Raw genomic sequence first — 27,816 nt, 5'->3', positions numbered from 1 at the left:
CGTATGTACTAGATTTGCTGGATTTGTTATATATTAGACTTCTGCAACTCCACCAAATGCCCCAAAGTTATGGCAGACATGTGGCTGTTGTCAAAACAGTGAACCTGTGTCTTTTCCTTCTCTCTCTCTCCCTTACTGCGAGAAGAGAAGCTACAGGTAACCAGGCAGAGGGCCTTCTCAGTAGTGGTGCCCATCCTGTGGAACGCACTCCCATCAGATGTCAAGGAGATAAGTAACTATACAACCTTTAGAAGATATCTGAAGGCAGCTCTGTATTGGGAAGTTTTATTGTTTAATGTTTTGTTGTGTTTTTGTATATGCTGGAAGCAGCCCAGTCAGATGGGTGGGGTATAAATAATAAAATTTTTATTTTTATTTTTATGTGCAACGGAGTATTCCATTGTTGTTGAGTTTACCTGCCTCAACAAGTGACGCACCCATTAAATGAACAGGAGGTAAAATATGGAGCTTACATTAAATGTTAACTATAGATAGATAAGACTGTCCCTGCCCGCAGACTCATAAGTCTACTAGAAACAACACCAAAGGGGGGGGAATGGGTAGAGAACAAGAAAGTAAACACTGGATCAGCTGCTGCTTCAATGGCTGAAGGATGCCCTTGGCAAGAGGTAGTGGCTTCACAACTACAGGTGCTGACATGCCGAAAGCCACCACTGAGTGTCACTGCTGAACATGATGCTCTTCCTAGCTCTGCACTGCACTGGCGCCAACTTGCAGGTGTCAAGTTAACAAATGCACACCTTCAAAGGTGCCATGACATAGTCAACACCACTATCAAACCAGGTTCCATCAGGCATATGAATATGACTGGAAGCTCTTGTGGGTTGACCTTAAAAAGAATGCAGGTGTTTTTGGACGCTACAGGATTCTCCAGACGGTAGCCCCAAAAAATAATAATCCAGAATACTTGAATGAATGACAACCAATTCGACAGCAAGCATTCAGGAAGTATTTCACACAAAGGACCTATCAGCGTACAAAGTAGTATTCACTACCAGACTCCTTCACCACCACATCAGTTCACACAGTTACACTGTTAATATTGGTGGTCTAAGAGGACAAAGCTGAGAAGCAGGCTTTGCACAGAGGTGGGATTCCATTGCTGGTGCTCAACTATAAGAATATGCCAGGAGACATAAATCACTGTGTATGAATGAAGAGGCACTGTGATTCTGTTCATTTTAGCCATTGAAAAGAAAACTCTGTGGATCGTTCTGTCAAAGCTTCACATGAGAGCATGGTGTGCACTGTAAAAAAATATTCTTCGGTATTTAACTAATGCAAAACCAGAGATCAAAGTAAGGCAGTAGCACAACAGCAGCTTTCAAAAGCTTGCCAATCATCATGTTCTTACCTCATTCAGAGCACACATCCGAGCGATGGAGCCGATGTTATTGGTGATGGTAACTAAGGTCGCTCTTGCTAGGTCCTCTTTACTGATGGAATCTCGCTTTTCTTTGCTCATCATGTTGCCGAAGCTGCGTGATAATACTAGAGGATATGATCTTTCTTACATTTTTCAGAAAGGCCAAGGTTTCTAAAAAATACGTTTTTCAGTAGTTTGCCCGGGACAAACATGCGTCACCATTGCAGGATGCAAGACACGCACACAGACACAGAGGACGCCAACTAACTTTAGTGAGCTAGCAACACCCTCTTACAAAATTGCTGCATTTCATATTGAATTTTTTTTAAAACATTGTGGATACTTAGTAGTAAGAAATTCTCCTAAACAACAGAGTCTTGCAATGTCTGCGGGCCAACTTTGACAGGTAAGCAGACAACTTTACATCATATGGCTGGCATGGGTTGTCCTGCTCACGTGACAACATCACTTGTGCAGCGCTTCCCAATTGCCTGACAGTCAGCTGGTTGTCAGGTACTTGGGAACCATGGTGCAAGGGCCTCTGACCGCCCTACACTCAGCAAACGGCTGACACAGGTGCTTTCTGCAGGTATCAGTGCACGAGCGCATTCCACAAGGAGAACTCAAGTCACGCGGCCAATTCAGTAGGGCTGAACTCCTCGCCTCTCAGCTGACAGACGGTAAGTTCAACCCTGTTTTCTGCAGTGATCCACTGCACGATCAATTTCCCCATGGGGAACAGAGTCAAGCAGCCAATCCAACCACCTCTCTACCTGCGCCACACCTGTCATCACACATGGGGGCAGGTGTGTAGGTGGAAGTTTGCCACCCCTGCTTTAAAGGCTATTAATTTTGGTATGAAATACACAGAGAAGCTGTTGTATATTGAGGAAGGGGGAAATTCCTTTCAAGGCAAGATTAATGTACAAGCAACACATCCTGAAAGCAAAGCGATATGATACAAGTGAGCTGAAATTAATCAAACTAGGGTCCTAAGCAGTACACATAATTAATTATACCCACATAAGCATTACACACGGAGGCCCAGCTATAATTTTAAATACAAACACAGGCAACCAAAGTTTATTTTCAGGAAAACTGTTTTGGGAGGGTCCAGTTTGATGCAGAATGCATGCAAAACCTTTTCCACAAAACCACTCCAAATTAACCCCCAGTGATCTGCCCCTCCCCCCACCCTCGCGGTATTTCAAATGTGCAGGAAAAAAGCTTAGCAGGGACAATTTGGAACAGAAAAGCAACATGTAAGGAAATGGTTACGCAAAGCACACACACTTCTTTCTACTCCTAACTGTCCCTCCTGAAGCAGCTTTTCCTGAAGAACAAAATAGCTACCTACTCGGGTTTGGTTGCATGCAACATGTTGTTAGGCTCTCAGTATCTAAATCCAGATTTCCCAAACTTGGCTCTCCAGCTGTTTTTGGACTACAACTCCCATTATCCCCTAGCTAGCAGAACCAGTGGTCAGGGATGATGGGAGTTGCAGTCCAAAAACAGCTGGAGAGCCAAATTTGGGAAACCCTGATCTAAGTAATCTGCAATAACTCATTTATATGTGACCAGCTGATATTTACCTTGATGCTACGGCAGATCCCTGAAGACCAAACCGTTCATAGTCTCCTCCATAAATATCCTTCACCAGCTTATCAACATTGGTGCTGTCCCCTTTAGCTGCCATTTCCAGAGCTTCTTCAAAAGTCTCACAGCCAGTCAGCAAACAACACAGGCCCAGGAATGTACCACCACCGAGACTAGGAGGAAGAGAAGACTCATTTCAGCCAACTTGCAGATTTTCCTGTTTTGTTTTATGCTGGTTTTGCTGTATATGTGTTATTTGTTTATTGTTGTAAGTCACTCTGAGTTACTTTTGTTTGGGTTTTTTCAAAGCAACTAACAACTTTAATAAATGATAATTGTTAGTAGCAACCGTCTGGATTCCTAAATAGCCTGTTCTCTGGGCAAGCTTCAAATTCCTTTCTTCAAGAAAGCCCCTCAAATTGAAACTTCGCTATGATGCACTGGTTAAAGGGTGGTGGAGGAACTGCATCTTGATAGCTTAAGGTATGATGCATCTGGTTGTAATCTGAAGACTGTGTTCTGTTCAAACGTAATCAGACATGGCTCCCCTGGTCAGAGCAGGAGTAACAAGCCATAAAGCCTTGGTTTGTCACTACGTCGAAATCTGGGATTGTGTCTCCCACCGGCCCCCCCAAAAACATGATCAGAAAGCCAACAAGAAGTCACAGCTTCATGTTGGCAAGCAACAGTGATTTCAGGAGAAACAAACCACAATGACAAGCCGTGTTTCATGGCTTATTGCTGGTACCAGGGGAGGGAAGCAGGAAGGATCAAGCAGTTGACACCAGCATCCTGTTCAAATCCTGATAAGCCATTGACCATGTCTTATCGTTCTGTGTGAATCAATCTATTGTCAGACTTGCAGGAAGGAAGATAGGAGCAGTACCTGATTTCTAGAAGAAAATGCCTGTGTAGACACCCTGTTTGAAGATAATACTTTTCAAGAATCTGATTTTCAAGCTAAGCTAAAGCAATAAATTGTTGATATCACACCTGCAAAAAGTTGCAGATCTCTTAAGAACATTCTGCTCAAACATGTTGGCTAACAGTCCTGTGGAATTAAGTGGGGAAGTCTGCTTTGGTCTCAGATCCATACAGTGTGGTTCAGTAGCTCTGGGGAAGAAGGTGGGTTCAAATCACAGGCTGCGCCATGGTGTCCCTTAGCTCTGAAGCCTCAGCTCAGGGGCATTTTATTTATTTTTCTGCCTCACATATGCTTGAGGAGGTTTAGATAGCATTAACCTGACTTCAGGAGGCCCTCTGTAAAAATAATAAAAACAATTCAGAACCTCCAATCTAGACAGGTTGGTATTTTCTTTTAGCAAGAGCTGTTTCCTGCAGATAGTATATTCACCTGGTCCCCGTAACTCTCTTATAGTTGTCCTTGGAATACACAGCTAAGATGCTGACCCCGGAGCCTATGTTAACCAGCAACATAGGAAAAGGATTATCAAGGCAGTAAGGCTTTTTCTGACACCGTTCAGGATCTGCGGGGTTTTCAAAATAATAGCACTCCGGGTGGCCATTGAAACCGACAGAATCCACATAGAGCAGGCCCTGGATCAAGCAGTCCAACTCATCTAGCTTATGAAGCTGGAGGTCAGCAATCTGGAAGAGAAGTTAATAAATGAACACTCGTTGATACAGTGTTAAGAAACCTAATGGAAGAGTCAAAAGGCCCTGCTGAAGTACTTTGTACTGTTTGAGTTGCACAACGGGTCATCACTAAAGTAATTAAGAAGTATTTGCACAGGAAGTTCATAATCAAGCAAGCAGGTTGGCCATCAGCATGAAAACAAGCACATCACAAGGTCAAGGCATGTTGTGCATTTTGAGGTTTGGGGGTTGTTGTTTTTCGCTCCTTGAAGACACTGCAATACAGACCATAGTTGCTGGGTTTTTTAAAGGAAATCTTAAGTGGTTTTGAAAGAAGGATCTACCCTTCCCACTTTCACCTGAAATCAAATAGGTTTTTAATATTGTCCCCAAAGCCTACACAACCTGTTTTCCAAGAGATGAGTCAAACAAAATGCTTTTGTAACTTATGAGAAGCAATATTGCCCTCAAACATTTTCATTTCCCATAACAATATATGTTGCCAGCTTTAAAGTGCAATTATAAAGCCAGAATCCAGCTATGCAGCAAAGTCCAGCCTAACAGCAACTTTAAAACAAACGTGACCTTTCAAATTTGAGGGACAGGCAACATGGCCTTTGTCCACTGCCTCACAGAAAAAAAGGCCTTCTCTCTAGTGCAGAGGTTTTTGAACCGTGTGCCATATAGCTGCCAGCTCTATAGGCAAACGGTGACATAACTGGGTTTCTGAGGCTTGCAGCATGTTTCCCCACAGAGGAACTGCAGAAATAATGCAGTTGGTCAAGGAAGCCGTAGGCTCAAAAAGGTTGAAAACCTCTGCTCCAGTGTGAATACCAACAGCCTGGGGATATGCTGCCCCCCTTGCACACCTCTGGTGCTGATCCCCACTTACTTTACTCAGGTACCAAATCTGCAGCCGTGAGATGCACACAGTGAAGAGCAAATACTCCACTGAATTACACACCCTGGGTTTGAGCTCCCTGGCCAACAGTTGCCAATCCCTCAGGTTGAACAAAATTTCTGCAGTTGAATATAAAACACCACACAAAAGTCGAGCCTAATTAAAAATCCACCTTTGCACTGAAGTTCCCATTAGTCATTATAGTTGTGGGTGGTAGGGAAAGAGGACTAGTTTTTACCATGAAAACAAACACACACACACGTACCAAGAACTGGTCTGTTTTCTTAGTCAACCCTCTACAACCACACAGGCAATATAATTGAGTTTTGCATAATGAATGAAGGGTGTATAACTGAAACTGTAGTCCATCACAGGACTGGAAATATCAGCTGCTTCTGTTACAGTGTTGAAACAGCTCTGTTACCATCCCTTCCCTGCAGGGATCAATTTGTTAGTGAAATACGTACAATCTGAAACCCTTAGCGGTGGAACATCAGTTGTTTGGATATAATGCATGCTCTGAAAATTGTGTTGGGTGGGGGTTTTAACTGACATTTCAAAAGATGGCTGAGAATAATCGTTCCCACCTCTCTTCTAGAATTAAGGTGCCATAAGGTGAAAAACAAAAGAACGTGTGTGCATGTGTTACATAATCCTCAGCAGCATACTCACCCACAGAAAGCAATACAGAAAGAGTATCATCTTACTTACCTTGCCTCACCCATTGCCTCAGGACAGCAGCAAACACCGTAAACATTCTGAGAATTGTAAGTTGACACAGACCTGCCTGAATTCTTAGTGGAATCTGTTCAGGGGTTGTGTGATTTTGAAAAACAAATGCTTCTCTTGTACTTTTAAATAAGAAAAGCAGGCCAAGGAAGTACCGTATTTTTCGCTCTATAGGACACACTGTTTCCCCTCCAAAAATTTAGGGGAAATGTGTATGCGTCCTATGGAGCGAATGCAGGCTTCTTGGCTTCAGCAATAGCAACACGAAGCCTCCGAAGCGCAGAGGGAGCGCTCCCTCCGCGCTCCGGAGGCTTCGTGTTGCTTTCGCTGAACCCTGGAGAGCGAGAGGGGTCGGTGCACACCGACCCCTCTCGCTCTCCAGGCTTCAGGGATAGCCGTCTGAAGCCTTTGGAGCACAGTGGAAACTCGCGCTGCGCTCTGAAGGCTTTGGGTTCCTTTTGCTGAAGCCAGGAGAGCAATATTCTCCTGGCTTCAGCAGAGAGGGAGAGCTGCGCAGCGCCTCTTCAGTGAAGTGGGAGGAGAAATGGAAGGGGCTCCATTTCTCCTGCCACTTCGCTGAAGGGGCGCTGAGCAGAGAGGGGGAGAATTTTTTTTTCTTGTTCTCCCCCTCTAAAACAGGGTGCGTCCTATGGTCGGGTGTGTCCTATAGAGCGAAAAATACGGTAATTACTGTGCCTATGGGAGCAGCTGGTATCACTCAAAAGAAAAATTACATTCGGGGTTTGGGCATCTTTTTAGAGGACTTCCTGACTTCAGGCAAAGTTTTGGAAGCAGCCAGAAAAGAAAGTTCTGCAAAATTTATGGATCTGCAACTCCTGCTAATCTTCAGAAAATACCAGAGCTCCCAATGCAAGATCTCCATACAGCTATTTAAATCAGAAACTTTTTTTTTTTAGTCAACCTGCAGTCCAGCAGTGTTTTCTGTCTCTCTTTTAAATTAAAAGTCATGCCTACAGTTCTACAACTACAGCTCACCTGAGCAGGCAGCCATGTTTGGAGGAAAGGAGAGCAGTAGCACCATCAGTTATGTATGGTTTCTTGAAGTGATTCAGAAAACCAGTTCACTGAGCTCTCTCTTAACCACTCACTCAAGCGGCCAGTTTTCCTTAAAAATCATGGATGTGTAATCCTATAATTCAGTGGTAACCTATCAGCCCTGCCCTCACATCTTTTACATACATACAGCAACCACATATTGAGGAATACCTGCAAAATGCATTCAGTTACTCCCCATAATCTGATTGTGTACAAAGCTGCAGATAGCAGCACACTATAGCCATTTCCCCGATCATGAGGTAGCTATACAACTTCCATGCCCACAAAAACACTAACAAGGAACGGTCAACCTGACCCAACGGAACACCAATGCCTGCTAACAAAAAACCAGGAACTTGATTTGTTGACAGACTCCGTCTACAATGCACAGTTTGAGGCTGTGTGGCATGCTGAGTCGAAGCTGTGCTTTCCTGCATTTAGGCTTAAAACTGATAAAAATAATAGATATAAGGAGAAAATTCTGAGCGTGATGTATGTGTTAACACGGCATAGCAAATATTGCCACCCCTGTGCCTCCTTTCTCTCTCTCCCCCAGAGACACAGACAGTAGTTAGCACTTGTAGTTAACTACTCTCCTCAGTTAGCACTTATTGAAGCTTGAAGCGGACCATTTGGATCCCTTCCAATCAGGATTCAGGCCTCATCATGGGACTGAAACTGCCTTGGTCGCGCTGGTTGATGATCTCCGGCGAGCTAGGGACAAAGGTGAGAGTTGTTTCCTGGTTCTGCTGGATCTCTCAGCGGCCTTTGATACAATCGACCATAACATCCTTCTGGATGCAGTGTTATGCAGTGGTTTTGCTCCTTCCTCCTGGGCCGTGTTCAGAAAGTGGTGGTGGGGGATGAGTGTTCAGACCCCTGGGCCCTCACTTGTGGGGTGCCTCAGGGTTCCGTCCTCTCCCCCATGCTTTTTAACATCTATATGAAGCCACTGGGAGAGATCATCAGGGGGTTTGGACTGGGTGTCCATCAATATGCAGATGATACCCAGCTCTACCTCTCTTTCAAATCAGAACCAGTGAAGGCGGTGAAGGTCCTATGTGAGTGCCTGGAGGCAGTTGGAGGATGGATGGCGGCTAATGGATTGAGGTTGAATCCTGACAAGACAGAAGTACTGTTTTTGGGGGACAGGGGGCGGGCTGGTGTGGAGGACTCCCTGGTCCTGAATAGGGTAACTGTGCCCCTGAAGGACCAGGTGCGCAGCCTGGGAGTCATTTTGGACTCACAGCTGTCCATGGAGGCACAGGTCAATTCTGTGTCCAGGGCAGCTGTCTACCAACTCCACCTGGTACGCAGGCTGAGACCCTACCTGCCCGCGGACTGTCTCGCCAGAGTGGTGCATGCTCTGGTTATCTCCCGCTTGGACTACTGCAATGCGCTCTACATGGGGCTACCTTTGAAGGTGACTCGGAAACTACAACTAATCCAGAATGCGGCAGCTAGACTGGTAATTGGGGGCGGCCGCCGAGACCACATAACACTGGTCTTGAAAGACCTACATTGGCTCCCAGTACGTTTCCGAGCACAATTCAAAGTGCTGGTGTTGACCTTTAAAGCCCTAAACGGCCTCGGCCCAGTATACCTGAAGGAGCGTCTCCACCCCCATCGTTCTGCCCGGATGCTGAGGTCCAGCGCCGAGGGCCTTCTGGCGGTTCCCTCATTGCGAGAAGCAAAGCTACAGGGAACCAGGCAGAGGGCCTTCTCGGTAGTGGCACCCGCCCTGTGGAACGCCCTTCCAGCAGATGTCAAAGCGATAAACAACTACCTGACATTCAGAAGACATCTTAAGGCAGCCCTGTTCAGGGAAGTTTTTAATCTGTGATATTTTAGTGTATTTTTGGTTTCTATGGAAGCCGCCCAGAGTGGCTGGGGAAACCCAGCCAGATGGGCGGGGTACAAATAATAAATTATTATTATTATTATTATTATTATTATTATTATTATTATTATTATTATTATTATTACTATTATTATTATAAAGGCAGGTTTGCTGGCTTGGAGTGACAAAAATAAACAATGAGGTCCTAAGGTCTGACTGACACAAACACCCCCCCTGTATTTGATCTGGCAGCACCAGGAAAGGGGTAGGAAAGAGCTCCTTAAACCAAGACATTGTGCAAACAAAACATACCGTTCGAAAGTCTTCTTCAAACTTGTAAGCTCCGCCTCCCGTGGCACAAAGCGTGGTGTGCAAGCTTGAGAAGTTCTTTTCACTACCCATCTGTATGAACCTGTGCATAGCACAGCTTGGAAAACGGATGAAATGAAGGTTCCCTTTCCGCCCACACATAGTCAAGTTTTTCAGTTCGAGGTGGACATCTCGAATCCCAGTTTTACCGTAGGCTGTATTGGAAGTCAAGTACTTCCTGATGCTTTTCAGGTTTTCCACCTCCTCCTGTTCCTCTTCAGCGGTAATGTCCTTTGGTTCAAAGTAGACCAGTTTCACAAGCGTCCCACCAATATCCATGCCAAACCAGGGGAACGCTGGAGAAGGGGCAGGAATAGAAGGGAGACAAAAAGAAGAATTACCATGTGAGCATTCTTAAAGTATTTCTAAAGGTGGGATGTTAAGGGTAACAAAGCCATTAAGCTTAGAAACGTGGCGCTGATTGGAAAGTGATATTCATGCCCATGTATCTGAAAGCTTTTGTTTGTGTGTTTTAAGTGAAGTTTCAGGTGGCCTAGGATGCCATTTCAGAAGGGGGTGGGGGCAAAGGGATTCCAGCAGGGCAAGAGTCCCACGGAAAGTTTAAAGGTCCTCTCTTGGATATAACTCAATAATAAGCAGCGAAGCACAAATCGTATTTTGGTTACTTATTTAGTACCTCTTCAAAACAACCGTATCAAGACAGTTAAAATCATAATTCTCTCTCTGAGCCTGATATGCATATTTAGCATGCAAAATCACTGAATTGTTTATTACCATGGTAGTTCAGAATTTAGAACCAGTAAGCTCAATCACAAATATGCATTCTCCTAACCCCTAACCTCAACCCCCAGTTGGCTGCAAAAACAACCACCACACCACTTTTCCAAGAGTTGAATCAGCAAGTTCTGAATATTTTCTCCCATTGTTTATTTTACTCTATCATCTCTGCCCAGCTTCATTAAAATTTAGACTGTAAGCAACTTAGGACAGAGACTTGTCCTTTTTTAATTAATGTTACCCTGTTGTGCCAGGCACATTCACAGTACTAAGCATACAGGTATTTCCTGACATAGATGGAAAAACAGAGCAGTGAAAAGCAATCACCTCCCAGCCCTATTTCCCATAGCAACTTCCGTCTTAATGATAACCTGCACAGGTTTCTACAATGCTGGGGCGGATGGAGGCAAAGCAGCAGGAATACTTTGTGCTAGGAAGAAAGAGCAAGCAGATATCTATGTTCTAGGATGCAGCCCACTAACTATTCTACTTTTAAAAAGCGGCACTGCCAACACCACCCTCACTGCTCATGGAATTGTTTACCCATGCCTATTATTAAGCCTTACGTTCACACTCAAAGGAACAGCGCACAAATGTAGAATTACGTATTTCTTATTACAAACACCTCCTCAAATCTGGATCTACGCACAGCAGGTATACAGTATGTTATTATGGTTGATTCTTAGAATTACTGAATAGAATGAGCCAGGATAAAAAGGGAAGGGAAGAACACTTTCTGGCCAATCGCTTTCCCTGTCTCCCTCCTTTGGGGAAACAACGCTCCCAAAATAGTTCCTCTGGTTCTATTTTTGGAAGTGACACAAGTGCTACAGGGGGTGTTAGGAACATGCCTGCTCCAACCAGTTGCTCCAAAGTGAACAAGGAAACAGATGGAAAACAGCCTCCCGTCAAAGGATAAGATGCCACCAGAAACATACGGGCTGTTTACATAATTTATCCTCTGTGTTACTTATGCATCGTTGTTGAAATAAGCTACATTTATTTATTTGCTACTGGGAAACATTTAAACAGAAAGTCAATTTGAACAATCCATTTTCTATGTTGAGGCTGCCCCCAAACCACTACAAGCCCATGTTCAAGTTCCACACATCATTTATATTAAGGGCTACAATCCTGGGAGTACATCCTACTGAATTCAGTGAGATTTACTTTGAAGCAGTGTTCAAAGCTCCCATTGTTCTAGGCGCATTTTGCGAAAGGTAATTTCGTTAGCGCGATCAGCTTCTGAGTTCTGGGCACAGTACTGAGCCCTAAGATTTCAGATTAAAACTGCAGAGTTGAAGGAAAGGAGGACCTTTTTCTGCCTCCCCACTTCCAGCCACTCTCTGAAGACTGGAGAAGAGACCCTCTTAAAAATATCAAGGGGGTGGTCAGGGGAAGGACTACTAGACCATGTGAAAAATGAACATAATATTTTAGCTGCAGTTCATTCATTTTCAGCTTTGTATTCTTGTTATAAGAAAAGTGTGCCTAGACACTGTTACACTCATAACCATGCTTAAGGTGCCGTTTAAATCCTAGCTTTCATATCTCAGTTTCTAACACTGCTTTGAAGTACACATGCCTAGGATTCTATTTCAATGGGATTGACTACTGAGTAGGCAGAAGGCCACTCATCTATAGGCTGCACGCAGCATTGCAATGTTATTGTATATTCTGGGAGAGAACTATACTGACGTGCAGATACTACAGGCACCAGATAGGGCGGGGGGGGGGGGCATTAAGAGCCCTTTAAGTGATACTGCTGCTGCAAAGCATGGACTACTGACACAGGGATGTGCTTTCCATGTGGCATACAAGGCTACATTTAACTCAGTCTGGAATAGCAAAGCAGTTGGGGCAACAAGATATTCTTAACTTTCTCTTGTGAGTGAAAAATGCAACTATTCTGCACAAATTTGAAGAAAAGAGCAGAATGTTGTCCCTTCTTCCAGTGACTGGGTTTTTTTGGGGGGGCAGGAGTGGACTAACATTCTCAAGTTTAATTTTTAGCTAGCCATTATGGAGGGCTTAAGAACCAACAGCACTCTCTCTGAAACCTCCAAATGGGCAGCCTAAAAAACCTAAATATATTCGGTTTACACAATTAATTACAAATCAAAGGATGAAGAAATCTCAAAGAGAAACAAACCCAGCCGGTGCTGTAGCCAAGGTATTTCTATTCCCCACCATCTCCCATTCCTATACTTTTTCTGGACATGTCACCCACTCTTGGATAAATCTAACCTGTTGTGTAGATAAAAAGAGATAAAGATGTACCGGAATCAACCTTGCAGTCTTGAGCTAAGGCAGATAAAAGAAATCCAAATACAATTAACAGAGATACCTAGACATTTCCCCAAACCCTTCATTAAAAGAATTATTTTCATCTGTATTTCCATTGTGTTGCTAGGACAAGGCTGACCATAGAAAGAGGCATAGTCAATTTTATAATAGTGGGAAGGGTGCTTTAAATTCCTAGAAGGCTCCCTCAGATTCTAAATGGCTACTGGTGAGCAGGCAAAACACTAACCATGCTACAAACAGTTGCTGTCATAATATTCAAACGGTGGGTGTTGTTCAGTCCAATCAGCTTCTGGAGACTGCACAGCTTCTGGTTTTGGATTTTCATTCTGCGTTTCTGGCAATTTAGAGGAGAAGCCTAATGTTTAAGCTCTTACTGATAGTACCCTTATGACTGAAAGGTAGTGTTAGTATAGTATACATGTTAACCCAAAAACCTGATCCTATGAGTACTCAGAAGCAAGTCCCACTGAATTTAATGGGGCTTCGTCTTACATAAGCATGCAGAGGATTGCAAGTTAATGGTTCCCCACAGCCTTTTATGAAACCTTACATTTATTACGAATTGTTATTATGAGTTTTCCCTTCTTGTTTGTAATGTTGCCCTGAGGATTTAAGGTCTTTCATTCATATTCCCAGAGCATCTCAAGGTCCATTTTATAGAAGTTTTAATTTCTAGCCCTTAAGCGATAAAGAACATTATGTACCTAAGAGGAAAACTTTGAATAGGGCTCTTCTACACCCACAAACACACACAGTTCACAAAAAGCTTTTGTTGCTTCCAAACCTGTTTCACTTCACAGTTAAAAAAGCTAAACACCTCATCCTTTTGCATGTCTAATTTTCTTACCGTACAGCAGTAGTTTTCAACCACTGTACCATGGCAACCTGGGGTGCCTGCTTGCACAGCTGTTTATTGCAGCAGCCCTGGCTATAAGCTCCGCAGGCGAATGGTGCCTTTGGGAGGAACCTCTTCTTTGGGGTGGGGGCAGCTCAGAGACCAGAGACAGAAGCTGCCCAGAGGACTCCCAAGAAGAGAGAAGAGGAGGCTGAGGGAACCCTCCACAAGGTAGGGTGTTCGAAAAAGGGTGAGAGGCCGCCAGCTCTGCAGGCAAGGGGTGGCATAAGTGGGCTCCTAAGCCCCACGGGGGTGCCGCAGAAAGACTGTAGTTGGCCAAGGAAGCCATGGATTCAAAAAGGTTGAAAACCTCGGCCATACAGATTTCCTTTACAATTCTACTAGTGTAATACACAAAAGAATCTGTCGACTAATGGGAGGTTTCTGCAAAGCCTTCCCTCCCATTGCAACACAAAATCATAGTTACACCCTCACCAGATGGATTTGTCAACCTAAGATGACAAACTTGCATGACAGAGAAGCTACGCTGGCAGAAATGTTCTCTTATTTACCGGGTAATATATCCCAAAATTTATTTATTGCACTTCAAATACCATAAAGAGAATTTGCCATCATAGTGATCCCATTTCCAAGTAATCAGCTTCTGACTGGCATTTCTACAAACAAGCAAAAACAGGAGCCAGATTATTTCACACTCTAAATATTGATCCCCGTAATTTTTTTAAAAAAGATGACAACTTCAGCTGTACTACATAAAGGCTGAAGATTAAGCCATATTTGTGTTGAACAGAATCTGCGCTATGATCTCTTAACACACACATCAAGGTGTGTTTGTTTAGTAGCTTCCAACGACAGATTGTTCATAATGCTAGGAATACACATACTTGACTTTCCATTATTGCCTACCCCCTGATAACACCAGATTTTCTCTACCCAAAGCCGGTGCACAACTCATATCCGCTCACAAAGGACGTGTACTACGGACCAGCGAAAGAATGAAAGAATGATGCCTCATAGCCTGACCTGGCTGCAGCAACAAGTAATATTTGAAGTTCTACACCATTTACACAAAACTAACTCCCTTCTCTCACACACACTAAAATGTACTCTGTTGTTAAAGTTGTTGTATCTGGGGGGGAAGCACCCCAGCACAGTGCATGCCAAAGTCTGCCCGATAGGCAACTAATCTATAAACCACCAGGGAATACTGTCAGTATATGTTTCTGCAGTTACCTGGTGCAACATCAAAGATCTTACTTTTAAAGACACCCTTGTATTTAAGTACTAGCCTGGTACCCATTGGCAACCAAGGACTGGAAGCAGGCAGGTGCATGAAATTATACCCAAACAAGTGAGTCACCCAGGCAAGTGACATCTCCACACACAGGATAGAAGCAGAATGAGCTGCCCTCTCTCCAGCACCCAGCATACAAATGCATTTTTTCAGTCAGTCCCCAACAGGCTGGTAACTTCTTTGGGGGGCGGGGGAGTTGTTACTTACAATGTCATTTTCATAAAACTCCAGAAGGCTTGCGGCCAGCGCCAACAAGATAATATTTTAGATTATCTAGATTAAACGCTGCAAAAGCTCACATCGTATTGCACTATGGTGCACTGAAGCTCATAACACTAATCCCATTACAGACTTACACAAATCCTGGTTTTTAAGCAACCAAGAACTCTAATTACAGGTAAATTCACACTCGCTCTATCAACTTAATTATTTGTGGATGGCAAATTAAAGGAACTTGCCCATTTGCACCACAGCGAAAGAGTTCCTCTGGCAACAGGTGTTCACCAAAATGAAAATGCAGAGCCAGCATAAGTTAGTCTCATCTACTGATGAGAAAGCTTAAAGCTATACTTGAATCTATACAAGTCCATAGCCACCATTGATTGGCAGGCCTGTCCTTACCACCTGGAGCCTGGCACAGTCTACACCTGCACTTCAGTGCTACTCCACCATTCCTGTACGGTGAACTTTAAATTCAGGGAAATTTCAAAACACAGCTTCTGTTTACTGAGACACGCAAGAGGGGAGGAAAGTGAACAGTGTAAATAAATGACATCCAGTTGTGCCAATGCAAACTTTGCATCAAGCTACAGCCTGTGCAGACACAGTAGGTGCGCTCTCTCTCTCTGGATCATAGCTTATGGCTACAATGACCTGACCTCATGCATAAGCTGCGCAAATGGAACCTGTCTGAACACAGGAAGATGCCTTGAGTCAGACCATTGATCCATGCAGCTCAGTATTGTCTACACTGACAGGCAGTGACTCTTCAGGGTTTCTGGCAGGGGGCCCTTCCTGGAGATGCTACGAGTTGAACCCACCTGAGCCCTTTCAGTGTCTTGCACTTCCTCTTCCCTTTGCAAAAGAGGAAGAGGGATTCTCCCATTGTTGGGAAGTACATACATCTTGCTACAAACAGAAACGCAAGTGTATTTTGACCTGGGTTTCCACTCTTCTCAATTTTTAAGAGCAAGCAAAGAGATCCTGAGAGCTTACTCAGTCCGTTCTTGACAGTGGGCTTGTTTTATGTTCTGTGTAAAGAGTAGCTGCCTCTTCTCTTCCATTTGGGGGCAGACAAAGAGAGAAAAGGATTTCGATTTCCCTCTTTCACCATCTATCACCTAAAGCACATTTCAGTTTGCTTGCCGGTGTCAGCACAAACAACTTGCAGGCCCCCGGTGTTAGGAGTCGTATTAATTCCTACACTACTTGCAAGCCATTAATCCAACACAAAGGAATTTGAACTGCAGAGAGGAAATCATATGACTGACCTATCAAGGGCACGCAAGCTTTAAAATCCACATGAGGGCAGCAGAGAAATTATAGTACACAAACAAGACACTGGACAGTGGTATTGCAGTTATGTTAATTGCTTGTTGGCATCCATCTGTCTTGGAGGCGATGGAAGAGTGCGCCTTCGGGGGTGAAGTCAAACTGTTGGAGGGTTGCAGCGCCTGACGTGCTATGTATTCCCATGTGCCATGTGTATATATCCATTGCCACACTGGATTAGCTCATCCTGACCTACTCTCCAAGCAAGGCCTTTGGGGGCACACATTGAAGAAGACAGGCCAAAAGCTTTCTGAAAGACAATTCTATTTCTTCCAGCAACAATTTCGTTGGGAACAGAGTACATAGATCTATTTGGGTTTAACGTCTTCTCTCATATACGTAATAGACATTAAACTGATAAAGCCCATTCTGATTCCAGACATTCTGGCTTACTACCATTATTTTATCCCATTTATATTTATACTGTCCTCCCATCTCGCAGGAAATCAGGGAGCAACAATCATAAACATAGGCTAGGCTGAGTTTTGTGGCCAAATGGAAACTGAACCCCAGGCCGATACTATATGCTTACTGTACCACACTGGTTAATATTTATTTCATTACAATAACTGTAACATGACAAGTCACAGGTTTCAGCTTGTGGATAGCACCTGAATATCCTAAGATTATTAGTTTTCTTGGGTTTGGAATTGTTGTTGGTTGTTTTTTTTTTTTTAAGAGCATCCTTCCTTTAGGATTGAAAATAAGATTTAAAAGATGCCTTTAATGCTGTGAAATTCCCATGGCATTGGAGAAGTTACACCCCACCCCACATCCTTGGCAACTTCTCACTGAATTGTCACACACCCATTATTAACAAATCCAATTAAAATGTTAGCACTGTACAACTGTCTTTTAAAAGAAATCGCTGAATATTTTATATTATCTAAAATTATCATACCACCATTATTCATTGCATTGTTTGGGATTGCTTCTTTTTACTTCTCATCTGTTCAAAAGAACTTGTTAGCAATTCCTGTGCCTAGTCTCGTTATTTTAACAAAATCCTGAGAGATGGGAGAAGGTGTCCACTACTGTTATTTCATGTTGAACCAGGTTATAGGAACTTGCACTGGCACAACCCAGTTCTAAGTATCCGCCTGCCTTTTTAAAAAACTACAACTCCCATCAGCCTCAGCTGACATGCCAGTGCTTGCTGGAGCAGGTGGGAGTTGTAGTCCAAAATATCTACTGCAGGGGTGGGGAACTGGCTCCAACTGGTAGTCTGGATCCTTACCTCCTCCATCTCGGACAGGTGGGCAGGGCTTGGTTGAAATGGCCAAATGGGCAGCCCTAAATAGATCTGCAGGCCAGAGTTCCCTCCCCACTAATCTAAAAATGTGCCCGACTGGGAAAGGCTTTTATAAAACTGTGGAATGTTGAAGGAGGACGAGGAGGATGTCAAAGGGTTCAAAAACCAAATCCTATGTGAGGAACAACAGTAGGAGCTGGATATGTTTGACCTTTTAGACAATGGAAAACAACTGCCAGGTAGAAGGGGGAACTCGTTCTGGGCTGCACCAGAAGGCAAGACTAGAACTAACAGGTGGGAAATTATTAAGGAGGCAGCAGAGTTCAGCTAAGAGTTAGGAAAAACTTCTGAATGCTAAGGGTTGATCCACAATGAAACAGGATGCCTCAGGAGGTGATTGTCATCATGAAGAGGGTGGCTGGATGACGAGAGTAAGTGGAAGGAGCCAAGAGAGGCTGAACAAGGGGAAATCCTAGTGGGGTGGGAGGGGGTGATAACTTGGCGCCATTACAGGATTCTGACCCAGGGGAAGGTCCCAGAGGATTGGGAGATCTGGATTCAGAGGAAGGGCCCTGTCAGAAGAGCAGTCTGCCTCCGTGGCATCGAAAACCCCAAGTGATACATCACCAGCTGCGGCGGTGGCTCCAGTGCCTGGGTTCAAGCCCAACTATGAGTAGGCTATATCAACACAACCTCCATCTCCCAAGGACGCAGAGGCGCCTGAGTGAGCAGGCCATGCTAGCCCAGCCTCTATGGAGGAGTTCCTGTTTGCTTGCCCAGCCCTGAGGCTCAAGACATCAAGCATGTGAATAAGCTGTGCACACCTTGCTCTTCAAAAGGAAGAGTGTGGGGGCCATGCCAAGTATAGGATCAACATCTCAGGTAAGCCTACACATGTACGTATTTTACTGCTCTGTCATGTTTTACCTGCTTGTAACTTGCAGACACACGTTGGGATGCTACACCGACTTCATCAATAAAAGTTTCAAAACCTCCAGTTGTGAGGGTTTAAGGTCTGAGGGGAAGAGCAAGGGCAGTGATGGGCTCTCATTTGACAAGAGGTATTTAGCAGAGACTCAATGGGATAACATAGTTGCAGCCTCCATTACACATCCTGAATTAAGGCAGGGGTTAGATTAGACCAGGCATGGCCAAACTTGGCCCTCCAGATGTTTTGGGACTACAATTCCCATCATCCCTGACCACTGGTCCTGTCAGCTAGGGATGACGGGAGTTGCAGTCCCAAAACATCTGGAGGGCCAAGTTTGACCATGCCTGGATTAGACGATCTCAAAGTTCTCTTCCAACTCTGGGCACTCTTAACCATTCAAAGAAAAAGCATATGACTGTGGCTTAGTTCTCGAAGTCATATACTTCTAGGGGTGGGGGCATGTATGATGGTATGCCCATGGGGGGGGGGTAAGAATCCTACATAAAAAAGGAATTTTTCCCCCTCCACAAGCTTAGGCTAGGTTGGAAGGCCTGCTCTTGACATCTAGCTTCCTATGTGCAGGGAAGTTCTTTTTTCTGGACAATTCAATCATGTGAGCCCCTCGTGCTATTTGAAGTGGTACAGCTCAGACCCATGTTTGCCACCTCAATGAGAAGGAGGTCTAAAGCAAACAGGAGGTATCTAAAAGATTACAAGGATCACTTAACTTGATGGCTGCTAACAGCTGGACAATCTAGGGGAAAGTTCATTTGTGGATACTGTGAGAGTACCTTTAACACAGTTCCCGGGTGCACTTTAAACTGGACTAATTGTCCAGAATTGGGAGGGGGGGGAAACAGTCAAGCTGTGTGTGCTATCTAGATTTGGAGTAGGGAATTCTAATCTACTTTACTGATTGAGGGTATAGAGCAAGAAATGGGTAGTTCCGCAATTATCTAGATGGCCTACAAGGGTGAGATCTTTATGTACGAAGTTCATGACTTTTTCTCCCTTGCTGGAAAACCCTGTGCATAGCAACAAGGTTATCGCCCCAGAAAATGCATGCTTACATTTTCATTCATATATTATTATTTTTTAGATCTTTACATGCAGACATGAATCAAACAACAAAGCAAAGCCTGCTGCACATCACACATTACTTTAATGTTCAGACTGCACACGATAAGATCACACCAGGTCATTCATTATTGCAACACATTGCAAGTCATCTACCATGCAGTCAAGAAGTGCAGGAAGTCAGAAGTGGAAGACTGCACCTCTCTCACCCTATTCCTGCGACTGCAATCTGTTTTAAGCTGTTTTTAATATTATAGTTTTAAATTGCTGTAACTTGCTCTGGGGTCTTATGGTGAAAGGCAGGTAAGAAATGGGGTAATACTAACAATAAGTACATGGTTGTGAGGGACGACACAGCTTCCCCCTCCAGCCCTGATGTAATCACTTGCCTAACAAGTACTTAGGACACACCTAACCTCAAGGTGGGTAATAAATAATAACAGTCACCACCAATAAGCTAGTTCTCTTGATTTCTTCAGATTTGGTGACTTGCAGCAGAACACAAGGACTCTGCTAAACACCATTGGATTTGCATTTTCACGACAGTTCTGCCTATGATGTTTAATCTGTCCTGCATCACTCATATACATACAGATGCATCATTCATACATATACAGTGGTACCTCGGGTTAAGTACTTAATTCGTTCCGGAGGTCTGTTCTTAACCTGAAACTGTTCTTAACCTGAAGCACCACTTTAGCTAATGGGGCCCCCTGCTGCCGCCACGCCGCCGCCACACGATTTCTGTTCTCATCCTGAAGCAAAGTTCTTAACCTGAGGTACTATTTCTGGGTTAGCGGAGTCTGTAACCTGAAACGTATGTAACCTGAAGCGTATGTAACCCAAGGTACCACTGTACACATGATGCAGGTTAGAATCAAGCCTAGACTACTTCACTGATACAAAAAATTCCTAACACTGTCCAGTTTAGGGTTGTTAAAGTGCTTTTTAGAATGAGGAATTATTTGATTGGATTTATGGAATCACAGGATTGTAGCATTGGAAGGGACCCCGAGGGTCATCTAGTCCAACCCTCTGCAATGTGATCAGGGTTCTGAGGGCTTGGGATAGGCGACAAAATGCCATTTCCCTCCCCCTCCCCCCAACTATTCTCCATCCCATCAGTGGTTTTAGTCAAGCCTCTAGAAAAAGATAGTTTCAAAGTTGAAGGGAAGCCTATGGACTGGATTGAATATTTAAGAGAATCATTAATATCAAAATAAAATATAAGAGTGAGGGCAGTCTTCTGGGTGTGCAAGACCCAGGCTATTTAGGGTTTTACGAATGATTGCCAGCACACTGAAATAAGTTCAAAGCACTGGAAAGTCTTACGGTCAACTCTGCTCTCCGCAGAGATGCAGAATTTCTGAGCATTTTATAGGTAATAACACCATTATCACCACCACCACCAATGAAAAACCCTCTTGGTTTTTTTGTGAGGAGGGCAGAGAGAATGGAAATACGTGCAGCATTTATTTGACTAGAACTACTCAACTAAATTATAATCCTGGGGCATGAAAAGGAACATTCAAATGCATTAACACTTGAATCCTCAGATAAGGCTACTTCATTTGCATTGGTTTGCAGCCAGTTTCTGTACAGGCTTTTTTTTTTTTAAGAGTTTGTTTTGGTAGCCAAGGTACACAAAGCATGAAAAGCAGTTGCATACTGCCACTCCGGAAAAAGTGCTTTCTGGCAGGCAGGGAAGAATATAGACTCAAGGACAATTCTATACAGAAACAGATATGGGCCTATTCGTATGCATAAAGAGCTGGTCAGCCCTGGCCTGATTCAAAGCACTGGACTCAAATCTGCATCTCTCTATATTCCCCACCCTTCAAGGTACCGTATTTTTCGCCCCATAGGGCGCACCGGCCCATAAGGCGCACCTAGTTTTTTGGGGGGGAAATAAAGAAAAGCCCTCCCGCGGCTTGCGCAGAGCTACCCGAAGTGCCGGCGCAACCGCTCAGCGTGCCGGGGCTTCGGGATGCAACAGCTCTGTGCAAGCCGGGGGAGCCCGGGGGGAACTCCCACGGGCTCCCACGGCTTGCGGATAGCTTCCTGAAGCCTGGAGAGGGAGAGGGGTCAGTGCACACCGACCCCTCTCGCTCTCCAGGCTTCAGCGAAAGCCTGCATTCACCCCATAGGACGCACACACATTTCCCCTTCATTTTTGGAGGGGAAAAAGTGCGTCCTATAGGGCGAAAAATACGGTACTTTGTGCAATGAATCTTGGGCACATGCAAGCTGGAAGAGCTCAGCTCATCCAGGGAATGTCTGATTAAAAAATAACTTTTGAGAAGTTATAGTTTTGAGAAGAAAGCAAAACGAACTACAACAGTATCACCTGCCACTGCTGCTATTGGATAAATCTTTCTCTTGTTTTTCCCTCTGCCCAAGGAGGTGGCTATGACCAGTCTCTGCCAGGAAGCTAGGCAGCTCAGAGTTCTTTCTCCAGAACTGGGATGCATGCCTGACCCCATGGCATGCACTGAAGAACTGTGAGCACTCTCTAAGAAGCTGCTGCACAAGGGAACCCTGAACCACAAGTAGGTTGAACAAAATAAACACTCTAAACCAGGGGTAGTCAACCTTTTTATACCTACTGCCCACTAATGCATCTTTCTTGATGGTAAAAATTTCCTTACCACCCACCAGTGCTCGATGGAAGAATTCAGCTTGTGCCACAGAAGCCCCGACCGCCCACCTAGAATCCTACCACTAGTGGGCGGTAGGGACCAGGTTGCCAACCCCTGCTCTAAACAGATGCAACCCATAGACATCACCTGGCTACCCAGCAGGAGATCACCACAATTTCCATCTTGAGACCAGTAACGAATGTTCCATCACAATGCAATGGAATATATCTGTTGAATCCAACTAGAGTTTCAACATAACGCAACATGAGCTCCATTTATTTCAAGTAACCTTCTTTCTCCACAGGTCTGGGTTTCCATGCTGCTTGCTACCAAAAAAAGAGAGATCTCAACTAGTGTACATTTAATTCCCATATAGCTCTGGCATTATAACAGGATTGATTTTTTTTCTTGACACTGAAAAAATAATGTTTTGTTCCATGCAAGAAATTAGTGGTCGGAGATGTACAACTTCTGGAGGCATGTGTTACCAAGACCTTTTCATTAGCAAGTTCCCTTCCCACAAATCAGCTGATGCAATTTTCATTGCACCCTTTCACATACATAGCTAACAAGCACCTTTGCAGGCAAATGTTGAATAATCACATTAAACCAGTAAGACTGGATTTTTCATTGTTATGTTCTACTCAGATCTGTTCAGTGCCAACTCTCTATTTTAGTTTATTAATGAGGGCCAGGAAGAATCACCCAGAGCTTTTTTTCCGAGCTGGCCCAAATGTATCTCAGTGTAAAGATCCTGTATTGTCATTTTACATTATTTTTGCCCATTCTCTTCAGAAAAAGTATTAAAATAATATGTTATTGTATCTTTAAGGTCTATGTAAAACAACAGAAGTTGCAACCCGTTTTGCAAATATTTTTTTTTATAAAAAAAACACCTTTGCATTTGAGTATAAACTGGAACTAACATTATCAGCACAAACGTACTGGCCTAATATTTATTTCATTTGTTTATTAAATTTGTCAGTTGCTTTATCTTGCCCAGGACAACACAAAGTGATTTACAACCAAACAAACAGACAATATACCCCACATATACACATTAAAATCAGGAGGAAAGAGAAATAAAAACATCCCGCTTTGCATTTGTTGAAGATGAAATGAAACACTGTCTTTGACTATTTTTCTTAAACACAATGTTTAAACATGATATTAACAACAACTGAACAAAAGGGAATTAGAAAGTTTCCTTTCACCTTTGCTTACTCAAGCCAGGTTTGAAGATTACACGTACAATCTACAGAAATCAAATGACCAAATTCACAATGCAAAACTTTTTTTTAGTTTTGCTTGATATATAGAAAGAAACATACACCTTCAGGGTGCTATCTAACTCATACTCAGGGTAGACCCACTGGAATCAACAGATTTAAGTTAACAAAGACTAACTTAAGAATGTTTATTTTAATAAATCTACTCTGAGCATGACTTTAGTCAGATGCAACCAATAGTAAACAAAATTGGGAGGGGGAGGAGGTAGTAGGCCAGCTCTGTAAACCTGCAGACAGACAGTATTCCAGATAGTAGGGCATATTTTTTCCTATTTTTAAAATTACTGTAGGAAATGAAATAGAAAAAATGGCACTGACACAGACCCATCAACTCCAGAGGGGGGGAAAGTCAATTGGCACTTGAGTGACTCCATGTAGTCTTACTAACTTACCTGCATCAGAATGAACAGTATCTTTGGAAATTTTGCCTTTTTTAAGATGAGTATGTTCCACCTTAAAGAGTAAGGGATGCTTAGGCTTAATCACCACAGTAGGGCTGTGCATTATTTACAGAAGTAAGATATTCATCCAAAGCAGCTCATGAAATTCTGATACCACAATAGTCAGTGGCAAAACACTCATCTTTAGAAGAGATGCAATTTCTGTATTTGTGCTGTCAGCCATAATAAATAAATCCATGTGTGAAACAGGATTTAAACCTCAGCTCCAGTGAATATGTGATTCCCATGTGCTCAGGTTTACTTTATCATTTCTATCTCTTACCCAGCTATAGAACTGATCTCTCATACTAGCCTGCTCTCTCTCATCATGCATTGATGATGCTACATAATGAGATAACAATAAACTCTTGAGTATTTGTTTTCAATGGGAGTATGAGTGCACATTTTCTGGCTCAGCAAGTTATCCAGAGTGGTGGTTGGCTTTCCTTAAAACAAACAAACAAACAAACAAGCAGAAGAATGACAAGTCTACATTGCAGCTCAGTGATGTTAATCCTAAACATACCAACCAGCAAGTCCCACTCAAAACAATGGGTTTGGCTTCCATGTAAACAAAATTAGGAACAGGCAATTAATCTCACCATTTCAGTCATTTCCAAGGCCCCCTTTAGGGCCAAAATATGCTATGAATTTCTAATTATTCTTGATTATTCACTTTTTTGGGGGAGGGGGGAATCACACACATACATGAGCCCCAAGATGTGTGCAGATCAGGTGAATCTCAGAGAGCTCAGATTATTTCTGCATTATAAATAAAAAAGGAAACAAATTGCATAGAACCACAGGGGTGAAAAAGAGCCAACTGATTATCAACTAAAACCCACTCATCCAAAACAGTCTCACCTACTGGAGTTTAACTCTGCCACCTAATCAAAACCTTCCTCTTTTCTTAAAATGCTTTCCCTAAATTTAATGGAAGGCAAAGAGAGAAAGAAGTTCAACTGTCAGTGCCATTTACTTACAATGCCTCTCATCAATTATAAGCTTCATTTTGAGCTGCTAAAAGGCACAGAGAGCCGGCTTCCAGGAGGCTGACAATCCAAGCCTGCGCGTCTTTTACACCCCCAACAATCGGCATCCGCTTTAGCAAGGTCACATTTATGCAGGCTGTAAATTGAGAAATCTCTCATTTTAGCGACTTGCACTCAGCGGTGTAGAAACCGAGGCAAGCCCACTCCCTCCCGGCCTCCTCATTGGTCGGCCGCGGGACCGGCCTACGTGGTATCAGTGGGTGTGATCGCCGGGAGTGCGGCCCTATTGGTCGGAGCGAAACAGTACTTAATGAACTGATTGTTGTGCGTTCGAGCAGGAGGCTGCCGCACGCCGCTGGCGGAGCGCGCGCGCAGGAGGAGCTCTTTGGAGAGAAACCCAAACAATGAGAAGGAACGATTGGGTCCTTTAAGGCAGAAAAAGGCATAACGAGCGCGCTAGTAGGGCAAATCAGCCTTTCTAATCTTACCTCCTTCCTGCCTTAAAATACTGTATGTATGTATGTATGGGTGTGTATACATACACACACACAGTATATACATATGCATATATATGTGCATGTATATGAGATTATTATCTGCAGCCAGCTAAGCAATCAAATCGTTGCTCTTCAAGCCTTGGATTTCGTCACGGGCAATCACATTTGACAGCACACACGTGAGCAAGCCAGCAGCCAAGAAGCGCCCTCGCCTCATTCACAAGGCAGCCCCCCCCCCCGCCCCGAGGTGGCCGAATGGTGGTGACTCAGGGCTGCTTGCCACACGACTGGAACAGCCTGGCCTGCGCTGCATCACGCGATGCAGAGGGCTCCTGCACGCCTGGAGATGCACAGATGCGCGCGCGCGCGCGTGCCTGCTTGCAAGGCAAGCCGCGCTGCCCCCCAGCCCGAGGCGGGCCCTTCTCCGCATTCCTCACTTACGTGGCCTGTTTTTCTTGCCCGAGTCCATCCTCCGGCGCGTCCGGCATTTCTTCGTCGGCGAGCCCTGGCTGGGCACCGGCGGGTCCTGTCGGAAGAGCAGCGAGCGTGCGGGAGCCTCCCCATTGCTGGGCAGCCCGTGGAAGCCGTTGTGCAGCAGCCCATTATGCAGCGAGCAGGTGGGGGTGGGGGCCGACGCGGCCGCCGAGGAAACGCCGGCTTGGCTTCGCAGCCGCTCCCCCATGGCGGCCGCACCGACGGCGGCGACGACGACGGTGGGGAGGAGGCGGCCCCTCGCCCGCTCCCTCTTTGTCCTCCTCTCCCCTGCAGCGCGCGAGCGAGCGAGCGAGGCAGGGAGGAGACTCTCAGCGCCCGCCGCCTTCGCTCATGCCTCCCCACAGCGGCTCCCTGGCGCCCGGAATGCGCCGCCCGCCCCGGCGCAGGCGTCCTGCCCTCCGCAGGAGAGAGGGAGGACTGACCAGAAGGGGCGGAGGCAGCCGCAGAGTTGCCGGCTCCTTCCAGAGCTGGAGCGGCGGCGGCGGCGGTGTCGTCCTGACGAGGCACCTTCTCCCTCTCGCGCGCGGCTTTTGCCTGTGCATGAGGCGGGATTGCGCCTATTCCAGCGCGAGCGCGCTCCTCCGCGCGCGCACTTCGTGTCTCACATAGGGACTCCTTAACTCGCCCTCGCGTGGAAGACAAAACGTGGAGAAATAACCCTCCGCGACCTTTTGTTCCCAGGACGCCTCGCGTCTTCTTGACAGCTCTCGCCTTTCCTGCTGAAGAGCTCAAGGCGCAGCTCCTGGGTTTCCCCTCACAACGACCCTGGGAAGCAGGCTAACTGGAGGGATGGGGATGATTGCTGAGCCCTGGTCGGCAGCTAGGGAGCCACAATTCCCTCAAAGCCTCCCCCCCGCAACACTCACACGCTAAAAAGTTACAGGCCATTTGAGGGGAGCGGACAAACCTGGTAAAAGGGTAGCAAAAAGTCCTTGCTGGGCATTGCTTGCAGTATTGCACTAGGACTGAGGAAACCCCCGATTCAAATAAATTTCCACTCAGCCGTGTCTCTCAGTGGGGGCAGAATTGTTATATACAGTATATCAGGTTGCTGTGAGAGGGATAAGCTTGTTTACTGACTCCCTCGAGCTGTTTGAAAGGCATGGTTTCGTTTTGATTTTTTTGTTTTTAACTAAAAATAATATATCCTTCCCACTCATCAACCTGTCCCTACTTGCAGAAAATGCCATTTCCACTTGATGGGTGTCAAAAATTCTCTCTTGCCCAAGAGACCTCCCATTCCCAGCCTTGTTTGTTGACAGTATCTGTTCGGGATCTTTATCCACATCTGACACCAGTTTTACCTGGTGCAGGTTTTATCACCCTCATCTCTTGGTCTCTTTCATGTCCTTTTCCTGCCACTGTGGATTATGTTTATTTCATAAAATGTAAAGACCATTTGGTTGTAAATACCTCAAAACAGTTTACAAAGAGAATAAATGGATGCACCTAAAGGGAAAAGGGTGTCAGATGGGGACATCCTCCCTTGTTTCATCTTGGTGTGTGCTTGACACAGTTGTAATTTGCAAATTGTATTTCCCCATAATGATTGATTTTTATCCCTTTCACCAATCCTGTGAAGTAATATGCTGTCATTAGGGCTACTTCATACTTTACAAAATCCCTTCTGTGCAATAACAATTTGCGACTTATGTTTGAACTGTCACGCGATGATTGCACAATCAAGTTTTTCTGCAGTATGTTCTCACAATGTGGGCACCGATAAGCTAGTGTCAGTTGCAGGTTTCAGTGTTTGTACAAGTCACTGTACACGTTACACCTTATTTCCTATGCAGAGTTTTGCAGGAAAATCACAGATGGAGAATCAAGGCCAATAAATACAATTGAATCCTATGCACATTTATTCAGAAGTATGTCCCAATTAATTCAACAGGACTTACTCCCCAATAAGGATGCTTAGAATTGGAGCCATTGTGATTCACCCACCTGAATTTGTGGCTAAGGCAGGATTTGCATCCTTGTA

General features: G+C 44.6%; 1 protein-coding gene across 5 annotated transcripts in view; it reads right to left on the bottom strand.

The window, feature by feature from the left end:
- Positions 1 to 26,478, bottom strand: part of PANK1 (pantothenate kinase 1) — a 31,399-nt gene extending 4,921 nt beyond the window's left edge. Inside the window, exons 1-5 of one of the 5 annotated variants that reach the window (XR_014548147.1) lie at positions 25,779 to 26,363; positions 9,418 to 9,770; positions 4,338 to 4,591; positions 2,980 to 3,156; positions 1,376 to 1,512 (exon numbers count right to left, since the gene is read on the bottom strand). Coding sequence is in view for 4 of the 5 variants with exons in the window: in XM_083614155.1 (XP_083470281.1) it covers positions 1,376 to 1,499; positions 2,980 to 3,156; positions 4,338 to 4,591; positions 9,418 to 9,770; positions 25,779 to 26,019 (1,149 nt within the window). In the remaining variant the exon portion in view is untranslated. Of the gene's footprint in view, positions 1 to 1,375; positions 1,513 to 2,979; positions 3,157 to 4,337; positions 4,592 to 9,417; positions 9,771 to 14,876; positions 15,361 to 23,800; positions 23,928 to 24,831; positions 25,187 to 25,778 lie in introns of those variants that run through there. The other 4 variants (XM_083614155.1, XM_083614157.1, XM_083614156.1 and 1 more) reach the window with 4 other exon arrangements.
- Between the last annotated feature and the right edge of the window lie 1,338 nt (positions 26,479 to 27,816).

The sequence above is a fragment of the Podarcis filfolensis genome (assembly GCF_964270895.1).
Source record: "Podarcis filfolensis genome assembly, chromosome: 5".
Taxonomy (NCBI): domain Eukaryota; kingdom Metazoa; phylum Chordata; class Lepidosauria; order Squamata; family Lacertidae; genus Podarcis; species Podarcis filfolensis.
The sequence above is the reverse complement of the archived record's forward strand: the minus strand, read 5'-3'. Positions and strand labels throughout refer to the sequence as shown.